This window comes from Malus domestica, chromosome 13 (assembly GCF_042453785.1).
Source record: "Malus domestica chromosome 13, GDT2T_hap1".
Lineage (NCBI taxonomy): Eukaryota > Viridiplantae > Streptophyta > Magnoliopsida > Rosales > Rosaceae > Malus > Malus domestica.
The window spans coordinates 17892454-17913213 of NC_091673.1; the positions used below are offsets into that span (position 1 = coordinate 17892454).

The following is a 20760-nucleotide window of genomic DNA, read 5'->3' on the forward strand; positions in this document are numbered from 1 at the left end:
GGAAATTTCCACGTACTTGAGGAAGGTTGCTGAAAATGTCCTTGTTGATTTTATGCCATTGTAATCACAGATGTGATGCGATGCGATATAAAGGTGTGACAATAATGGGCAAGGACTGTCTGCTCTCCACTTCCGGTGCTCTATCCGTGCCCTCCTATTTTGTGTAGTCACGGTTAAGATACGTCAATATTTTATATTTTTTTTTAGATATAATAAGACAAAAATGAATAGTAATATAAAATATTGACGTGGCTTAACCGTGATCACACAAACAGGAGGGCACGGTGAGGGCACCGAAAGTGGAAGGTAGACAATCCTTGTCCACCAATAATACATGCAACTTACGTATATAACAAAAAAAAGGCCAAAAGAAAAACTAATGAAAAGAGTTTAAAAATATTAAGTTTTAACGATAATGACAAAATAAATGATAAAAGTGAATAGTAAATATTTGACTTTTTAGTGTAAAAATATAATTTTTCGTTAAAATGAACAGTACCGTCGGTGTTTCCTTAAAACTCTCAAAGACAAAAGGTAAGAGCTTATATCTGAATTAGTTAAGAAAATTCACTTGTATATTCGAAATATTGAGTTTAAGTTCTTCCTTTTTCAATATCGTTTGCATAAAAAAATAAAATAAAAACTGATGTAGGAGTCCGACCATACATGTTTCGCACACAACGAAAAATTTCTTCTCTCTTTTGAATTTTTGTTATAGCATCCATAACGGCCTCTGGTTTCCGGTTTAGCCTTTCAGATGGCCACCCGGTTAATTAGAAACCCAGAGGAATTAGCTTATCAACTCCCTCAACTCCAAGGATCGGCTCCCACTGTCCCAATTTACAGGCCGGAGAAGGGTTTTCCCGGCGATTAATCCCAATGGATCAGAGCAGTAAAGCACGGAATCAACACAACAGTAAAGGAGACAAGTTCAACCATCTGAAACTACATTCAAGCTCAACCTAAGCACAGTGAGTGGTACATGGGCATGGTGATACTTGGTCGATAACATCGCCAATAAACGAAATCAAATCATTGAAAGCAACAAGTAGTGGTTCCATTCCATTCATGCTCTTACGGTATTACATCACTTCCCCAGTCACAAAGCTCATTCAAGTTTCATATTTTACAAACCGAAACGGAGGAGGCCACACCCCATTACCAACATTACAAGTTCATTTCTCTACAAATCCACTTACTAACCACTCTGCCTCGCCATTTATTTAAACCCAAATCCAAATGCAAATATAGCATTTCTCTACAGCAGCAAGGCACTTGCAAGTTACAACAGAGGCAGCACAAGCCTCAACGCCCAGCCTTGTTCCGAGCTAGCTCTCGTGCCATCTCCCTCATTTCCTCCGGTGATGGAGGTCTCGGTGCCTCTGGTGGATATACTACATACGAATGCTGCACCCCATAACAACACAATTAAAGCCATACATCGATCGCCTCTAAAACATGGTTAAATTAATAAACCCACATGAAATTTCACCAAGCCTCTCGCTATATAATAAGTTCTAACTTAATCATTGTGAAATTTCAGATTTACTATCACCTCAACTTTGAATCCTTCAATTTAATCACACTACAACGTTATAATCCAATAAACCCAATTCAGATTTCAACCAGATTCTTTCAGTATCTAAAAATTTCTTCCAGTTTATATATCCAAAAAACATTAATAAAACACCAGTGAAATATATATGTATGGGGAGGGAGAGAGAGAGAGAGAGATTACATTGCCCATGAATCTCTGGAGATTCTTGGAGTTATTGGCGACGGTGTACATAAGAACGATGGGGATGGAGACGTACAGGCCAAATTTACCGATCTCCAGAATTCCCTTCGCGGTTCCCACATTCGACATCTTCCCTGTTGGCTCAGGTCTGAAGGTTCAGCTCACAAACCCTAGAAAATGATCGACCTTCGCAGAGAGAGAGAGAGAGAGGTTCAGGGGGTGCACGTGTGCGGATGAGGAATTGGATACGTGGACTCTAGTGTTTCTTGGTGCCCGACTGAGTGTCGGTGATGTTGGGCCGGGCGGCGGGTTTTTGTCAGAAAATTATTAATGGGCTGCTCCAATGTTTCATTTTTTTTTTTTATAGCTTCATTTGTCCAAATTTAAACTACCTTGTTAAACAATTGTTGTATTTTAACTTAAGTGCGTTACTTTCTACACGAAATAACAAGTGAGAGGCATGTGTTTGATGCTTTTGTAACTCCACACGCCAATTTATCCTCGTATGCTTTAGGCGCACCGAAGAGAATTAAGATACTAACTCATTGAATATTTATTTATTAAACAAGACTGAGCTAAGCTAGTTCTAAAGCCAAAAGACCATGGCGCAAGGAGAAACAAACAAGGGGAAAGTTTCTTTGATTAGTTAGTTGTTTTTGTCTATTTTTTTTTTCTTTATTCTTTCTTTATGTGTTCCTTTTTCCACACCTTGAGGACAATGTATGATTTAAGTTTGGGGGAGGATTTTGGTTTCTGTTTCTGTGTTCTGTTTTTGTTTAGTGTTCATGCTGTCTTTGTTGCGTAAAACTGTATTAACTGAGAAGGAATTTGAACATTCTGTCCGCGCTGTCTTTTTCAATTTTTTTTCTTCTTTCCAGCCATATAAAGACCATAAAAATCGGATTTTTCATTCAAAAGTTATGATTACATCTTTGTCTAAAGGTCAAGCTGCCTGTGGGTTATCATATTTGCACCGTGCCGTTTGCAACCTCTGTTGGCATTTGTTCTTTTCTTTTGTTTATTTGTTCTTTGTTTTGCTCTTCTATTCAAGTCTTAATGTCATTAAAAATATATATATATATATATATATAATTGAAAAATGTCAAAAATCCAAAAAGATTTTATTTTTCTTGAGTCGTTTAGTTAGACCTTCCATAAGTCAATGATAATAATTCGCTTTCTTCTAGGTCAACAAACTTATTTGAATTTGTTCTTCTTTTGTGAAAATTCAATTGTTTTAAATGGTTAATCCGATTCTTACATGATCATTCTCAAGTTTATTTTATACCAATAACCAATGTCAGTATGATTATCTCTTACTTAGAGAATTATATGTGGATTTAAAGTGAAAACTTATTGAACCCTTGTGAGATTTTGAGCCTCTTGCATATTCTTTCTTGTGAGTTTCATGATAGCATTATCATCCACTAGAACTTGCTTCAATATCTCTCGAGGCGAAATCCTAAGTCATGCAACATTAGAGAGATGATAAAGGCCATGTTTGGATCGTTTGAGCCTTTCTAACCAACCTTTTATGTTTCATTTTCCCTAGTTACCCTTTTGAAGCCAAACACTTAGCCTTTTCTTTCATCACCCACATTCATCCCTACACATTTAACCTATTTTAGCCATACCCTATAACTTAAGGGATACCAAGTGGACATCAAGGAAGATAAAGGTTGGGTTCTACAATAAGAAGTGGCGTGTACCGAGGTACCATGTCTAGTATTATTTTTTTATTCTTCTGTGAAAAAAAATAATAATAAAAAAAAATAAAGAAAAAAAAATTAGAAAAGAAGAGTTCGAAATTGTTCCATCTTTGTGACATGAGTCCTGGACGCTAATAATAGAAGATTCAAGTTTCAAAAGAGGGCCGACCGAATTACATTATGAAGATATCTTGGTATTTCTTAAGTTTTAATTTTTTTCCCTATCCTTTCTTTGATAGCCCATACCCTAGCCTAATGTTACAACCTTTATAAAGACCTTTGATCTTTGGTGTTGCATTGATTTACATTAGTGGAGAGTTGATATGAAGAGCAAGCTTATGGGGTTTTATATTGCTTATCATGATTGAGTGAAACACTTTGCCCTTTAATGTGTGATTTTTGTGTGAGTGATATTCATGGTAGAGGATTTGAAGTGGAAGCTTTGGTTTGCATATACCTATCCGGGTTGAGTAAGTTGTATTGATATTGGTTATGTCACTCATTACGCTTGAGAATGTTGTTTAAGGTTTGGTTAATTTTATTTTGAAAAATGTTTAATTCTCTTAAGTTTGGTGACCGTCTCTAGATTGCTTTGAGGCTAATTTATGGAAGGTCTATTGTTTCATTGTTGTTGTTTTTTATTACTCTGTTTTGCTTGAGGACAAACAAAAAGCTAAGTTTGGGGGTATTTGATGAGTAGATTTTATATTATATATTTTACCCTAATCTTAGTATATTTTGGTTAATATATTGGAAGAATTTTGATATTTTGAATTGTATTTTCAATATAGGACTTTCGAATTCCTCTGGAGCAAAACAGGACCAAATGGACGAATTTTGGAGTAATTCCAGTTGGAGGATGTTCGTGAGTCACTTAGCTTGATCATATCAAAATTTGGGATTTTTCCACCAAGCGGTTATTTTCTGGCGATAAAATAAAGGAGCGATGCCCAGTGTTGGAAAATGACGTTTTTTGGCTTAAATTGCGTTTTTGGAGCCCAAGATGACATCGGATGGGTTCGTGGCCTTCTGAAGAAGTGTTCAGAATATTCCAAACATTAAATCCAGCTATATTGGGCTAGTTTTGGAGTAGCTTATGGGTCCAAAACATGGCTGTTCATATTTTAGGCGAATTTTACCATTTAATTTAGGGTTATGTTTCCTATTTTATTGGTTTTTTGATTAATTTTAGTTTTCCTAGGGTTTGTGTGGGGGGCTTAGCAGATATATTGCTTGGCCGTCTACAATATTTCTCTACGTTTCTTTTATGCAATTTTGGAGACAGAGAGAATTGTTAGGGTTTTGGAGACTTTTGCTTTCAATCCTTTTCTTGAATATATTTTCTATGATTTCAATTATGAATATGCGGAACTAATTTCTTTTGCTAGGGTGAAGTCTTGAGCCTTAGCATGAATATGTGATTTTTATTTAATTGCTTATTATTGATTGTATGCATACTTTGAATTGTTAATCACCGGGATAAAAACTATCTAATTGTCTTAATGCCTGATCACCATTAGGATCTTTAGAAAGTAATTTGATGCAATTTTGGTTGGAAGGTTCCCTGAAATTGACGCTAGCTTCTTGTGATTAATAATTGTAATTTCACTTAGGATGAATATCACGTCTTAAGGATTGCATGGATTTTCAAAAGATTTTCATAAAGCATAATGAATCTTTCATGTTCAGATTTGATCCGAACGTCCGGACGGGTTGCATGTTAGATATAGGTTCTATGTTGGAGGTTCCAAGTAGAATATGAATTAGGAAAATCTAACCTTCAAAGTGGCATGTATAGTTCATAAGTAATTGGTAAAAATTCATAGGATTGCTAGGTGATGGTGGAACCCTAGTGCTTTCTTAATTTTATTCTCCCAAAACTGTTTTCTTCTCTCTAGCCCTAATATTGCAGATTATTTATTTTAATTCATTAATTTCGTTTTTATTTTAATTAGGTTATAAAATCAATCACCTAAACTTCTATTTTACAATAATTAAATGGAATCTTATTAGTTTCGAATTATTTAATAGTCCCTGTGGAGACGACCTTGCGAGATCCGTTTATACTACAATAACCTTGTGATTCTTGCAAGTAAAATAGGAAATTTAAGCCCGTTCACATGAGTAGTAAAAATCCTATCACTGCCCTACTTTGTGGAATTAATTGTACTTAGCAAGGGCTCCACCGGACCTCATTCCAGACCTTCTATTTGAGAAGGCTAATATGTAACTGTGTTGTTGTCCATTTGGACTTTTTAATGAAATCTATCAATCCTTTCTCAAAAAAAAAAAAAAAAAAAAAAAAAGCAAGCCTTCCCAATGATTTTCTGATTTCTTCGGAAATGCGATTGATCGTCATTTTCTTCAAATTACAAGAAGCCCAAACTATAGGGGCCTAAATCAAAATGTTGCTCTTGTTATCTATTGATGGAGAATTCAAACTACGAATCTCTTTCGATGTTAGGAACAGTGATATCATTGTACTAATTAGAGCATCTTGCCATTTAGTTTTACGGTCTAGTAATATTCCTCTTCACTAGTAAGTAAGAGGTCTTAGGTTCGATTCTCGCCAAAGATGAATTTGAATCACATTATTGCTAGTTCATTGTGAGGCTAAACCCATCCCCTCCTCCTGGTATAGATAATATCGTTTGTTTGTCTTGTGCAAAGTGATAAGGCAATTGCTTCATCGATTTTGCCTTATCCTTGGGAGAGCTAGTGTGTTCTTGTACCTGGTAATTTAAATCCCATGGCTGCAATGATTTTAACTTAGAAAATTATAAGCATGGGAGTCATTGTCTTAAATCCTGCGTTGCATTGTTAATAAAGTGATTAAGACTTGGATTAGGGTTGTATTAAACTAGAGAGAGATTTGCAAATCTAATGCTCTCTTTGCTGTGATCCAAAATAAGCAAACAACTTCCAAGAATTTCATTGTTACAACTTACAATGCTTGGCCAGGGTTTAAACAATAATATATACCTATACCAATAATTTACAACATAAATTGTTTAGGGGTTTCGGAGTGGTGAAAATTTGAAAGGAGAGACGGTACATCTGCACTAAAAGCAAAATCTTCGTGGTAAATGACAAGATAGTTTAGGTGATATTTGCACACACAATCCTTATTAGTCCATGTGATGTTTGTGCAATTTAACTTCTTTTTGTTTAATTAGCTAGATACGGACAAAGGAGACGGAAAAATAACTCATGCACATGCGTTAAATGTAAATAAAAATCAAAAGGATGACATTGGCAACTAAACTTATTGGATAATTAGAAAATTCGTATGCAGTACCAACCATTGTTGATCTCAAGCACAAAGCATTTGGTGAAAAATATCTAATAATTAGCAACTAAACTATGTTCACTTTGTCATTAGCCACAATTTAGTTATAAAAAAAAATCTAAGCTAAACCCGTTGTTTGTGGACAAAAATGGGATTCTATTAGGTTTATAATGAATCAAATTCAATGATATAATAGCGGCGCGACAATGATATCAACGTGGATCCAATCAAACGAAATTAGTGGAAGGAAATGAACGGCCCATAATTGAAAGTGTCGTAAATGGCACTTTCAAAGTGAAGAATAAGGAGACCGTGCTCATGTTTAATTAACTAAGAACAAGGTAACCACAAGTTTATGATTATTTATAGCCACACACAATTTGGTTTCGTCTTCGTCGCCCCAATAGATGCTGTTAGCTATTACTACAAGATTGTTCATTTTCTATTTCTTTTTTGTACAATGATACTAGGAAGTGGAACTCAAATTCGAAGCTTTGAGTATAATAATAATGCTTTTAAGTAATTGAGGTACAACTTTTTTGCGAAGATTATTGAGTTTAGTTAGATTATTTTGCATTGCTTTGGAGAGAATAGCATAAATGTACCCGATGTTTCTAATAAAATGGACATTTTATAGAATAATGGTATGTTTGCCGTGTTTTTAATCAAATGAAATCGGAATTCGAATTTAGGAGGTTTTCAATTTGTTCTTCAAATTTACTTTTGTATATGTACATAAATGACTCTGTCACTACCAGCAAATAACATCCCTCTCCTCTGCTTGAGAGCCTTTCTCACCGTCTTGTGTGAGTAGTTGCAACTTCGTCAATTTTCGTTTTTTTATTTTTTATTTTGTATTTCTATGTTGCGTTTTCCTTTTCCTTTCAATCATGTTCTAGTTTTGTTCTCCACAATTCTTTGGCAGCCCTTTTTTTGGTCAATTCCAATTCGATCTGAAGCCACTATTATAGCGATTCGTTGCGATCATGGAAGAAAATGCCGATAATATCAGCGAAATATCGCCGATATTATCGGTTTTTCGGGGGATGAATATTTTAAGTGGTATCCGAATGGTTTTCATCCAAATATCGCGATATTATCGATAATATCGATAATATCGCGATATTTTGGAAATGTCGCGAAACTTTTTTGAACGGTGCAATCGAACTCTGAGCCGAACATCGGAGAAGAACGCCGGAGATGGTGTGCCTATTCCCGAGCCGATTTCGTCCCAAAAACCTTGCAAAAACACGATTTTTAACATCAATTTCACATATAAACTTCAGATTTCACGCATGCAAGAGGTAATCAACATAGGGTTTAGTCGGATCTCACCTGAAAACTTGGGTGTGCCTGGGTGTGGGTGCGATCGGGGAAGCCGAGCTTCCTCTGCGCGTCGCCGTGCTTCCCAGAGACGGAGGAGAGGGAGGGAGAGTTCAGGAGGGTGGTGGAGATGCTGCGCTAGCATCGGGGTGGACGGATTTGGGTGTGCCTGGGTGTGGGTGCGATCGGGGAAGCCGAGCTTCCTCTGCGCGTCGCCGTGCTTCCCAGAGACGGAGGAGAGGGAGGGAGAGTTCAAGAGGATGGTGGAGATGCTGCGCTGGTATCGTGGTGGATGGATTTGGGTGTGCCTGGGTGTGGGTGCGATCGGGGAAATGGAGTGAGAGAACGAGAGTTCGAGAGAGAGATAGAGTTGAGAACTCTGAGAGAGTGAGGGGTCCGAGAGGGACTCGGGAAAAGAGAGAGAGATAGGGTCAGGGTTAGTGGGCTGCCATGTGGCAGCGTGACAGAGAGTGAGAATCAAGATTGAGGGTCCAGATTAGATTAGGATAAATGACTCAATTGCACAATTTATATAATTTCAGAAAAAGAGTGAAAATATAAATTAATCTGGGGGTCTAGATTAGATTAGGATAAATGACTCAATTTCAGGGAAAAAGTGAAAATATATAATTTCAGGGAAATAGTAGAAGTTGTATTTATTGGTTAGGCATATGGAAATGCAAAAAATTGTTTTTCTAATGATTCTAATCAATTTCAAGAAAAATAATGAATTTATAAGGGTAAGATGAGTCTATAAAAGTGATATAATGAGTCTATAAGAGTGTCGGTCAGTTAGACAATTTAGATTTTTTTAATCATTTTTGCCAATTGGCTTGTTATCGCCTTTTTTTATTATCAAATTGGATTATTATTCATTAAATTGGATTATTATCAAATTGGATTATTCATTAAATTGGATTATTATCAAATTGGATTATTATTCATCACCATGTTTTATATTAGGATTATTTTTTTATGAAATTGGATTATTATTCATTAAATTGGATAACTACTCTTCACAATACACTCACTCTACACATAGAGATGATGAAGATAGTGAAAATTTTGAACCTCATAGGAACTCTATGTGATACTAAATCACTTATGTATCTTACCATGCAATGTATAAAGTGTAAAATATTGTACTAATTCATTATATATAAATGATTATGGTGTGTTTAGACTTCTTTCATTAATTACTACATATTTTCTACACTCACAATGTTTGTTAGCTCGCTATATAATCAACTTGATAATGTTAAATCTATCATGCAATGCATTTCTTTCCAATTTTTTGTGATAAACTAATAGATAATTGACTAAATAAACATCCTACAAAGTTTCAATAAAAATTTCCAAGTTTTTCTTACAATTTCCGTGGTTTCCATGTAATTTTTATCGATATCGATATTTTACTGATATTTCCATCGATATTTCCGTGTTTTCGGACTACCAATATTTCCGATATTACCGATATTTTCTTCCTTGGTTGCGATTAATCGAGTCGGTGTATCGAATTCCGGTGTTCCCACTAGTTCGGGTGCTATCAACATCACCACCTTCTCTCTCTACCTTTTGCAGCGTTGCGTGTGGATTTCCACAGGCTTCATGGCTGCTTCTTTCCAGCTTATGGTTGCGATTAAAGAGCTGTTCTCAGCTAGTGGAGGCGATTGGAGTAGGGATGCTTTGTCAGGAGCGTGGAATCGTCTTCGACAAGATTTGCTGGTGCGGAAGCGGATACAGCAGTGTTCTAGGTTTCCTTTCTTTTCTGATTGTTTTGGGCTCAACTTTTGTCTGGGCTTCTTATGTAATTTTGTTTCAAACTCCCTCTGCTCCTCTCCCTCTCTGTCAATTTCCTTTTAATTTTTATCTTTCTATAAAGAAGTCAACACAAAATGTTGACGTGATTTAATCGTAAACGTTCAAATAAGAGAAGACTAGAGGAAAGAGAAAAATGGGATAGAAGGGAATCCGGATCCAATAAGTAGCACAACAGTTTTGATGCTCCTAAAGTCGCCATATTGTAACACTAAAACAAAATGAATATTAGAACCAAAAAAACTAAAATTGATTGAAATTGATATGTCAATCTTTTGTTAATGTTGAATATTCTGACATAACTGTGAATAAAAGTATGAAAAACAACCGATCGAATAAAACGTGGAAACAAGATATTCAAAAACATAGTTTTTTTTTTTTTTTTGTCAAAATATTCAAAATTATCATATTTGACTTTAGTTAAATTGAATGCATATAATTTATACGAGAAAACAAATTCCAGGCCAATAATGCAACAAGTAAAAGGAGTGAAAGGAGCAGGATACGTCGTCGTTCCAGTTTGCAGAAGCAGCCGCAGACCCCCAGCCCCAGGGCCCTAGGTAATCCCAACGTGTCCAAAATTCATCGCTTTCCAGTTTCCAGACTACTTGTGTTGTGCGCTGTTTCCTGACCCCTCGTAGTAAATTACGTGAAAACCCCTAGTATTGAATTACCTAAAAGCCCTTCTTCCATTTTCTCCATCACAGAAACGAAATTGACCACGCAATTAATTAAAGTTGAATATTAAGCTGAGCAGCAGGCACCATCAGAATTCAGAACCGTGAAACTTTCGAACAAAAACGACACCAGGAAAGGTCATATTTCCGCTTGATTTGACTGTCTTTTCGACTATAGAATTCCAAGTTGCACATGAACAAATATAGACCGCTGATTCATGAAAGACCATGATTATGATTATGATTATGATTATGATTCCAGTAAATTGCCGAAGGTGGTGCATTACGTTTTCCACTCCGTGATATGTTAAATCCAACAGGATATTTTCTAGATTCTTTCAGAAAGATTATGAGAATTCGTAAATCGTGTTCATTCATCGTATATTGTGTAATCAATTTTTGTCGGGTACTGTTTGTATTTAATTTTAAATAAAAATATTTAAAATGATTTCTGACCGCATGATATACGATAAACAATTATGATCCACGGATTTTTGAAATCCTCACAAAGAGAAACTGGCAAGGATCCAAATTCATATTAAAAGACAGATATTTTCATCTTTATTATTTTATTCTTTTTAATACAAACGATATTTTACATTAAAAGTATATTATTAATTGAGAAAAGTTTAAATCCAAGATGTCGTAGAAGGGAGAAGAAGGCTCTAATTATAAAAGCAGTACGACTTACGTTAAAGATAAATATTTAAAAGAGAGAAAAAGCCAATTACTGTTTTGAAAAGGGGGGATAATTCATTAATTTTCTGTTTAAGGCTTTAAGCATAGCTGCATAGGTTGATTTGTCGGCACCAATATTAAGGCTTTCAAATGGAGGAAAAAGCCAATTACTTTTAGCATAGTGGAAAATGCCTTTAACCTTTTCCATTGATATTGTTTTTGCATAACGCTTTACATCCTGTTTGTGGCCGTATAAGCCAATATGAAAGTTACTTTCTTTTGAATCTTGCATGCTCAATTTGCCCTTTCTCGTTTTTTCATTGACAGCGAAAGGAAGGTTTAACCCTATACATATGACCGAATATAATACATATAAGTATGGTAGTATTAGAGCAAATTACTCACATATGCATTGTGTTGTATAATCATATAAAATATATACGGTCTAATTGCTATATAAATCACCAAATAAATCATTGTTGACCCTAAAAACTACCAAGCCTACGTGGTGCGCAGGCCGAGTAATCTATAAGCTAACTACGTCCTTCGGTGAATGCGGGGCGTGCCAACTCGTCGGCCGAGCTTTGCCGAGGAGTAAATTTGTTGTTGTTGCGTTGGGTGCGCGGCTGATTTCTGCGTCTTGCGATTGCGGCCGAGAAAGGAACACGTCTCGGCCTCTTGGGCTCTCGAACCTGAAGACAAGGTTACTATTCTTACGAAGCTCACGAATCGCCGTCGTCGGATTCGGTCACAGTGATGTTATTCGTCAGAGTAAACTCACGACGAATCGACACCAAAGTGTAAGGGCACAAATACTCAAAGCGAATATAAGTCTTGATAGTGAACGTGGTTAGGCCGTCTGAATGCCGAACTCTAAATCCCACTTGAGAATAACCAATCATAAAATAACTTGGCATGCAATGCGCCGAGCTCAGTAAACTGTAACACCTCACTTCGCCGAGAAGGCTAATGAGATGACCTCAATTAATAAGGATTCGGAAATCCTTCTCGACCGAGACTTGGATAGGTAACCAACCGTCCTCGCCGTAGTGCTGTTGATGCCAACGGAAGATGCTGCGAGATCGACTGATTCTACGGCGACAGAGCTATCTATGCCGACTTAAGATATCATCGGTTGCTTTCACAGTGCTGTTGATGCCAACAGAAGATGTGTCAACGAAAAGAGAAAATAAAAATCTCAAAGTTGTTGAGATAGTTTGCGCAGGGCAGTTGTGTGTTGAATTGGAGGAGGCTTGAATGATGTACAACCTCCTCTATTTATAGCACCGGATACCCTCAAGGTTGAGTTAAAACCCTACCCAGATTAGGACTCTTTCTCCTGATCAAACACCAACTCGACCAGTCATTCTTTCACCATAATTGTGAACCTATTCCTTTATTGATTCGGATTCACTTCCGAGTTATTGATCTTGCCGAGACTCCTCATTGCACCAGGATTCGACTCGTCTTGCGACATGGCATAACCGACCAGGATTTGGAAGCCCACGACCTAACCGATCCAGAATTAACCGATCCTTGAGAACCCTGTCGTAAGGCCTTCTGGGCCGAGAATAACTCTATACTCGGCCCAAACTAATATTTTGGGCCCAAACAATCATATAGAAAAATAAGATATTATCATGAAAGTATATACAAAATTTAATGCATACTAACAAACAAAACACAATGCTCATGCAAATGAAATTGGATTAGAAAATTTTGAAAAATACGGTCGAGTCAAGAGCTTAGTTCTTTTTTCTTTAAGACGATTTAAGCTTTACTGCGATATTCATGATTAATTGGCGTATTTCTTTCAAGATACAACGACTACGTTCTTATAATAGTAGCACTCCAAACATAAGGCCCTAGCGAACCATAATTGTGTTGAACTCTCTAAAAATCTTGCTTAATCTTAATAATGATTTTAACGCCACTCAGTATTACGGTCTGGTAATATTCTTCTTCACCTTCTTCACTTGAAAGTGAGAGGTCTTAGGTTCAAATCTCGTGGATGATGAATTCGATATCAAATTAAGCCTATTGCGTGGTTTTGTCAAACTCTTCATTCCCTTAGTGTAAAAATATCAATTTATTAAAAAAAAAATTATTTTTGACTCAAATGATAAAACTTAATTATTTTTTTGACCAAATATGAAAAACTGGTCACAATTGCCCAACAAAGACGGACCAAACCCTAAAAGGGTGTTTTGGGAAACCCAAATTAAGAAGCGAGCTAGTAGCCTCCCGAAAAATATGCTATAAATAAAACCCAACTCATAAGGCAGTGGCCATTGTTCTTCACAGTTTCTGGGTTTCTGTCGTTGCTGCTGTTGCTGCTATTGCCTCCTCCAACCCGCGAGCCATGGGCCCTGGGGTCCCACCAACCCTATCACCCACCTCCGCAGCCGCCGCCGCCACCCCCACCTCCACCCGCACCACCCTCCTAGGCAAATACCAACTGGGCAGGCTGTTGGGCCGAGGCAGCTTCGCCAAGGTCTACAAAGCTCAATCCCTCGTCGACAACACCGCTGTCGCCGTCAAAATCATCGACAAGTCCCAAACTGACGCCACCATGGAGCCCCGCATCCTCCGAGAAATCTCCGCCATGCGTCGCCTCCAGCAACACCCCAACGTCCTCAAAATCCACGAAGTCCTAGCCACCAAGTCCAAAATCTACCTCGTCGTCGAGCTCGCCACGGGCGGCGAGTTGTTCGCCAAACTCTCGCGCCACGGTAAATTGCCGGAGTCCCTTGCCCGCCGCTACTTCCAGCAGCTCGTCTCGGCGTTGCACTTCTGCCACCAAAACGGCGTCGCTCACCGCGATATGAAGCCCCAGAATCTTTTGCTCGACAAGAACGGCAACTTGAAAGTCTCCGATTTCGGTCTCTCCGCCTTACCCGGTCAGCTCAAAAATGGGCTGCTCCACACCGCTTGTGGGACCCCCTCGTACACGGCACCCGAGGTGGTTTACCGGCACGGCTACGACGGCTCAAAAGCCGATGCGTGGTCGTGCGGCGTCATCCTCTTCGTCCTGCTCGCCGGGCGCCTGCCGTTCGACGACAGCAATTTGATCGCCATGTATAAGAAGGTTCAGAGGCGGGAGTACGAAATTCCGGGTTGGATTTCGAAGCCGGCGGGTAAGATCATATACCAGCTGCTCGACCCGAACCCGAACACGAGGTTGGGGACTGAGGCGTTGATGGAGAAGCCGTGGTTTAAAAGATCGATTGATTTAAGGCTTTCCGAGGAGCTGGCTGCGGAGGTAAAGAAATGCGACGTCGTTCCGTGCGGGATTAATGCGTTTGATATAATATCGATGTCATCGGGGTTGAATCTCTCCGGGCTTTTCGAGGCGGAGACAGGGAGGGAGAGGCGGTTCACAGCGGAGGCGGGGGCGGATACGGTGGTGGAGAAGGTGGGGGAGGTTGGGAAGAGGCTGGGGTACAGAGTGGAGAAAGGGAAGAGCGGTGTGAGTGTTGGGGTGGGGAAAGGGGCGATGATGAGGGTGGTAATGGCGGTTGAGGTAATGGAGATTGCGCCAAGTTTGGTGGTTGGGGAAGTGAAGATGGCGGAAGGAGGCGGCGGCGGCGTGGTTGAGTTTGAGCGGGAGGTTAGGCTTTGGGAAGAGTTGGGAACTGGGTTGGAAAACCTTGTCGTTTGATGTTGGATTTAAGCTGGCTGCGTGTGTTGTGAGGAAATAAACACGGGGTTGATTTAACTTAATCTTTGTACACACGAGGCCGAGGCCAAGGCCGATGACAGTGTATCCGTGTTATGTAAGTCATTTTCCGATAACAGGGGCATCGATAATTAAGCTTAATTAACGCCCGATTAGTGGTTTATTAGTTGGAATTAGATTCCTTTGTTTATTGAGAGAATGTTGGGTTAAGATTTTGGATCTTGTACATGAGCTGAGATACTGTAGTCTTGTCATTTCAAGCTCAAAGATTTAAGTATGGCACAAATTCGTTTAGCGTATGAATCGATGTTGCATACCAACAGATTCAACGATGCTTCGCAACTCTAAATTCTACTCGTTTGTTGTATTTTGTCGTATCATTTACAACATTTGCTACTCCCTAAAATATGATGCAACTCAAATCGAATTATTATTCATTTCTTAATCGCTTCCTTGATGATCCTAGATTTAATTGGCCTAATACACAACAAGAAAGAACCACTTATTTTCTCGTTTCAACATTTTCACTTTTATCCGTGTCACGTATTCCACTAGCATGCAAAGCTAACAAATTTAATTATTTTTTTGTTAACAAACTAAAATTTCAATTATTAATAACAAAAGAAGAAAAATATTAAAATTTTAGGTTTCTAGTAGGATACACGTGACACTAAGAGAATTTAAAAAGTTAAAATAAAAAAAGTAAGCAAGAAGGTTGCTACCAAGGATTTAAATATCGAAAATATCGGCAAAGAGTTACCGATATTTTAACAAGTATCCAATGAGTTTTCGTCAAAATATCGCGATATTACCGATAATATCGCGATATGACATCTAAAAATTCTTAAAATTTTCTGAAAAGTCTCAATTTTGAGACTAAAGTGATTCGAACCCCCTCCCATTTGACTCTTAACGCCTTAACCACCATATCACTTATGTTGTTTTGATAATATGCTACTATATTTATATATATTGTTTGTTTTGAATTCTTTTTACAAGAAACAAATTTGCACATATTCCAAATTTTTTGTGGTATTATATTTTAAATTGTGTCAATTAATTACTTAGTCAATGGCATGTGGTTTTTAATTTTTCTATTTTTTATTTGGTCACTTACATGGTAGGGCTGGAAAAAATTCCCGAAAATCCCAAACCAAATCGAAAAAGTCCCAAACCCAAACCGAAAAATCCCAAACCAAAACCATCCTGAAGTTCGGGAATCCCATCCCGAAATTTTCGATATGGGATTGGTTTCCAAATCCCATTTGTTTGGTAATCCCGAAAAATACCGAAGTATTCGGTTTCCTATTGACTTTTGGGTTTTGGTTCTTGAAAACCATTGCCATGGTTGCTGACTACTCTTCACAATACACTTACTCTACAAATAGAGATGATGAAGATAGTGAAAATTTTGAACCTCATAGGAACTCTATGTGGTACTAAGTCACTCATGTATCTTACCATGCAATGTATAACGTGTAAAATATTGTACTAATTCATTATATATAAATGATTATGGTGTGTTTAAACTTCTTTCATTAATTACTACATATTTTCTACATTCACAATGTTTGCCAGCTCGCTATATAATCAACTTAAATCAGTTAAATCCATCATGCAATGCATTTCCTTCCAATTTTTTGTGATAAACTAATAGATAATTGACTAAATAAACATCCTGCAAAGTTTCAATAAAAATTTCCAAGTTTTTCTTACAATTTCCGTGGTTTCCATGTAATTTTTATCGATATCGATATTATCCCGATATTTCCATCGATATTTCCGTGTTTTCGGACTACCGATATTTCCGATATTACCGATATTTTCTTCCTTGGTTGCTACCACTTTTTGTGTATTGAAAAAAAAAAACTATAACATACGATATTCAAAATCCAACCAAGAAAATTTGGAAACACATGCATTATGCGTACACACAATTGTATACAATGACTGTTGTATTCTTACTATTTTTTTTAAGAGATCCACATTGATGATCCAATATTTACATGCATATCAAATCAATAATACTATGAGATTAAAACCCAAATAAACTTCTGCCTACTGAATAATATTTTAAAAGAGAATTCCGTTTTCTTGGTCACTTGGTAATCAAGATTCACAGTTACTGGTTTTTAAATTTGATACCAATGATTGCGATTAAAACACTAAAGTGACATTTTACTTATTTTTAGATATCAAATTTAGAGGTGAGTGACTATGCATAACACTTTTGTTTTGAAAGTTGTTCATACATAAATCCCCACCAAGTATTTATCAAAAGAGTGTAGTAATATCTTTTACAACACCAACTGGCCTAATCAAGTTTAGGAGATACTATGTTTGTAAAGTTTGTGGTGCGTGAACTTGAGAAGAAATAATATTAGGAAACTTCTGCCTTGTGCTTAGTAAATATTCAATGTACAAAGGCAATTACACAAAACCTGACAATTTCGTTGCTCTTCTTTTTACAACGCCCACGGATGAATAGAAGAGCACATTACAACCTTTTGCATACATATATTTAAGAGTCACAGCTGGTCATACAAGGATGTTACATAATCTTCAATTTGGTTCAAGGACTTACTCCTGTAGAGTTGGCTATACAGTTCTTGTTCCGAGCAATCGGCTCTATACAGGATCACGTCTCTCGCCCCTGTGAACCGAAATGTGACCTACATTTTCGTTTTGTCAAAGTTTTCATCTCCCTTTTCAGTACCGTTGAGTGAGACATCGGTTGTAACTTTGAATAAATAATCAACTTCTACACCTGAAGTTCCACAGCTCAATTCCTTTACTGAATTTCATTAATCAGCAAGGACAATGCCTGGTGAGTATTCAAAATGCTCTTCGCAGAGAGTATCTACAGATAATTACTTTCATTTAATCTCACAACAGATGAGAGGGCTGAAATCCACGCTCGCAACCCACGCCGAGCATCCTTCTTCACTGATACTTCCAGATTGCCGACAGCCTGCTTTGAAATCCCAGATTTCACCAAAACAATTCCAAGTGATTTGAATGTATGATCATCAGGTTGAACGGAAGCTTTTATCATTTCCTTGAAAGTTGCCACTACCTCTTTGAATCTTCCATACATCGCATACAGCCCAAGCACATTATTATAACTGAGCAAATCAGTTAAAAGTCGCAGTTCTCTCATCTGCATTGCAATCTGAATGGCCTCCTCAAACCTCCCCAGTTTCTTATACATGCACAACATCATTGCGTATGTAAACTCATTTGCAGCTCCCTTGCTCTTCAAGCTATCAAAGAGTTTTTCTGCTGGCTCAACCATACATCGCTCGCTATAAAGGTCAATCATACAATTTGAAGCATAAATAGCATGACCATCCTCTGAAGATTGAAGAAGTCTGTATGTTTCTTCTGCTTCATTCAAAAATCCAACTTTAGTATAGAGCTTGATCAAGGAGTTGTAAATCACCGTGTTCCCAGGCAAACCTGCCTTTTTCATTGCATCAGCATAACTCAGAGCTTCATTAACACTTCCGATATCAGCGAAAGCATTTATCAACACCCCAAAGATAATAACATCCGGCTGAACATTGAATCTGACCATCTCTTTGTATAGTTCCTCTGCCATTTCCAGTTCTCCTAACTTTGCAAAGCTTGATATCACAGCACAATACGGGAGGCAATGATTTACCAATCCTGCCTCCTGCATCTTCCTGAGATAGGGTTTTGCTGTATGTGGCATATCAGCACTAGCCAAAATTTGTATCAGAGAGCTATAGCTACATTTGTCCGGAACTACGCCATGACTCTCCATGCTATCAAACAGCTGACATGCTTGACCATACTGTTTCCCCACCCCATAAGCTTTAATCATCACGTTAAACTCAAGGACACTCAATTTCTTTGCTTCTAGGCAGCAAATGAAAACTTTCTCAGCTTCCAAAATATGGCCACGCTCTCCATATGCATCAATGTTGGCAGAAAAGCACTCAGAACTCAAATTCCCTGAAAGATGAAATCTCATGAACCAAAACCATGACTTTTCAAGCATCCTGGCATCTATGTACATCCTTGTCAGAGCTGTCTGAGTGAACTCATCAATCTCAAGACCCTTTTCATCCATCTCTGATATGAGGACTTCAGCTTTGCTAACCATGTGCCTTATTGAGTACGCATACAAAAGGATGCGGTAACTGACAGGGTCTGGCTCAAGGTGAGCCTCCTTCATCTTTGTGAAGTAGTTTGTCGCCATGTCTATATTGTCATGCTTTGCATGGAGGGAAATTAGAATATTATATGTTCTTGTATCGGGTGGACATCGAAGCTCTTCCATCTTCTGCAATAGGGAAGCAACTTCTTCCAGCCGGCCATGGTTACCACAAATGTGAATCATTGTATTGAAAGTAACTGTAGTTGGAGCAATCCCTTCCCTAAGCATCATTGCAAATATTTCAGATGCTTCTTTAAGTTGGCCATCCTTTCCATATGTGTCAATCAATGTATTGTATGTATGCGAGCTCAAAGAAATGTGAGAATGCAAAGAACTTTGCAATCCAGAAGCACTTGTTGTAGAAGTGCCCTCTTGTTCTTGTCTCAAAGATACGCTCAACGACCATTTGTTGAAAAAATCCTCAGCGTTTCGAAACTCTCTCGCTTTCTTATACAATTGAACGACAATCCCCATGGTAACCTCATCCGGTTTCATTCCTTGTTCGCTCATCTTGTCCAGCCAAACAAGTGCTTCTTCTTTAAGCCCGCCTTTACTGTAAACATCAATCAAAGTTCCATAAGTTGAATTTATCGGTGCTATTCCGTTAACCTTCATCTCATCCCAAAGGCTCTCGACACGGCTCCACTTCCTCGCCTTCCCAAGAATTCTAAGCACTATATTATAGTGAATCACATTCACCTCATAACAATCCTTTCTCTTAAACCACTCAAAAATCTCCCAAGCCCTTTTCCAACACAGCTGCTCCTTCAAAATTATACTCCTTTCCTTGTTAGTAAGCCTATCTTCCCACGGCCTCAGAGCCTCATCCAAATCCTCAACTTCATCCAAAGCCTTCAAAATTGCAGGAATGCAACCTCCGTAACTGACGCATTTGGTCGAACACCTGGAGTGCACTTTCTTCACCACTCCATTCCCATCCCCCACCCTCAACCCACCACCAACATCTCCACTTTTCGCAAAACGGCCACTACCCTTGACGTTTTTCCTCTTCTCCCCACCTGGGTTCTTCACAAAACTGGGTTTTTTCAGCTCGACCTCATGAACAGCGACGCCATTTCCACACCTGCCATTTGTGGGTCGATGAACTTCACCCAACTTCTTCTTCAGCCCTCCTCCTCCATTGGGACTCTGAACCACTCTCTGTTTCCTATCGTTGCTTATGAGTTCGAGTTTGTCCAGTGGAGAGCGTCCTGCGTTGGGGGACGTTTTTATGGAACCCAGAATTGGGAAGCAACTGGTGTCCAAGTGCAGCTTCAGAAACATTGCTTTCACAGAAACTGAATCATACTATAGCTTTTCCTCGAGTTTCAGGAGAATGACATGGATAGAAATTTAGAGAATGTGCAGAACGTGCTCGGTGGAATCCAATGGACTCGAATACGAGAAAGTTATAGGCACTAGGCAGCAGCGCGTAATATCCTTTTCGGAAATGCGAGTTTCGGAGCATCCAAATACCGAGGTGGGAACTATCGTATTATACGGGTCCACCCAACCCATCAAAATTTGAACACCATTTGTTTTGTATGAATTATATGGTATGATTAGCATGGCTTAGATTTTTGTAGTCATTCAATTTATGTTCATTGCATGCTTAATTAATGAGTATTCAACCTATGTGTTGATGACTTCCAACATCGTGAGGTTG

The 20760-nt window shown here is 38.1% G+C and overlaps 3 protein-coding genes across 3 annotated transcripts; 1 reads left to right on the forward strand and 2 right to left on the reverse strand.

The window, feature by feature from the left end:
* Window positions 1–1035: 1035 nt before the first annotated feature.
* Window positions 1036–2031, reverse strand: LOC103447353 (uncharacterized). Its single transcript, XM_008386546.4, has 2 exons — window positions 1739–2031; window positions 1036–1407 (listed from the first exon to the last, which is right to left on the reverse strand). The coding sequence occupies exons 1-2, from the start codon at window positions 1865–1867 to the stop codon at window positions 1306–1308; spliced, it is 231 nt and encodes a 76-aa protein (XP_008384768.3). The 5' UTR covers window positions 1868–2031; the 3' UTR covers window positions 1036–1305.
* Window positions 2032–13594: 11563 nt separating this feature from the next.
* LOC103407240 (CBL-interacting serine/threonine-protein kinase 4-like) lies at window positions 13595–14893 on the forward strand. The gene is given in 1 exon segment (NM_001328752.1): window positions 13595–14893. A coding segment is annotated over 1 exon segment (1299 nt).
* Window positions 14894–17291: 2398 nt separating this feature from the next.
* LOC103447356 (pentatricopeptide repeat-containing protein At3g23020) lies at window positions 17292–20616 on the reverse strand. Its single transcript, XM_008386549.4, has one exon. It carries the CDS (start codon window positions 20376–20378, stop codon window positions 17772–17774), a length of 2607 nt encoding a protein of 868 aa, XP_008384771.3. The 5' UTR covers window positions 20379–20616; the 3' UTR covers window positions 17292–17771.
* Between the last annotated feature and the right edge of the window lie 144 nt (window positions 20617–20760).

Bases quoted from the DNA above. Each gene is read 5' to 3' on its own strand.
- LOC103447353 (XM_008386546.4), bottom strand. From the start codon at position 1,867: ATGTCGAATGTGGGAACCGCGAAGGGAATTCTGGAGATCGGTAAATTT. The intron at 1,408-1,738 runs GTAATCTCTCTC...TATGGGGTGCAG, and splicing joins TCCAGAGATTCATGGGCAAT to CATTCGTATGTAGTATATCC.
- LOC103447356 (XM_008386549.4), bottom strand. From the start codon at position 20,378: ATGTTTCTGAAGCTGCACTTGGACACCAGTTGCTTCCCAATTCTGGGT.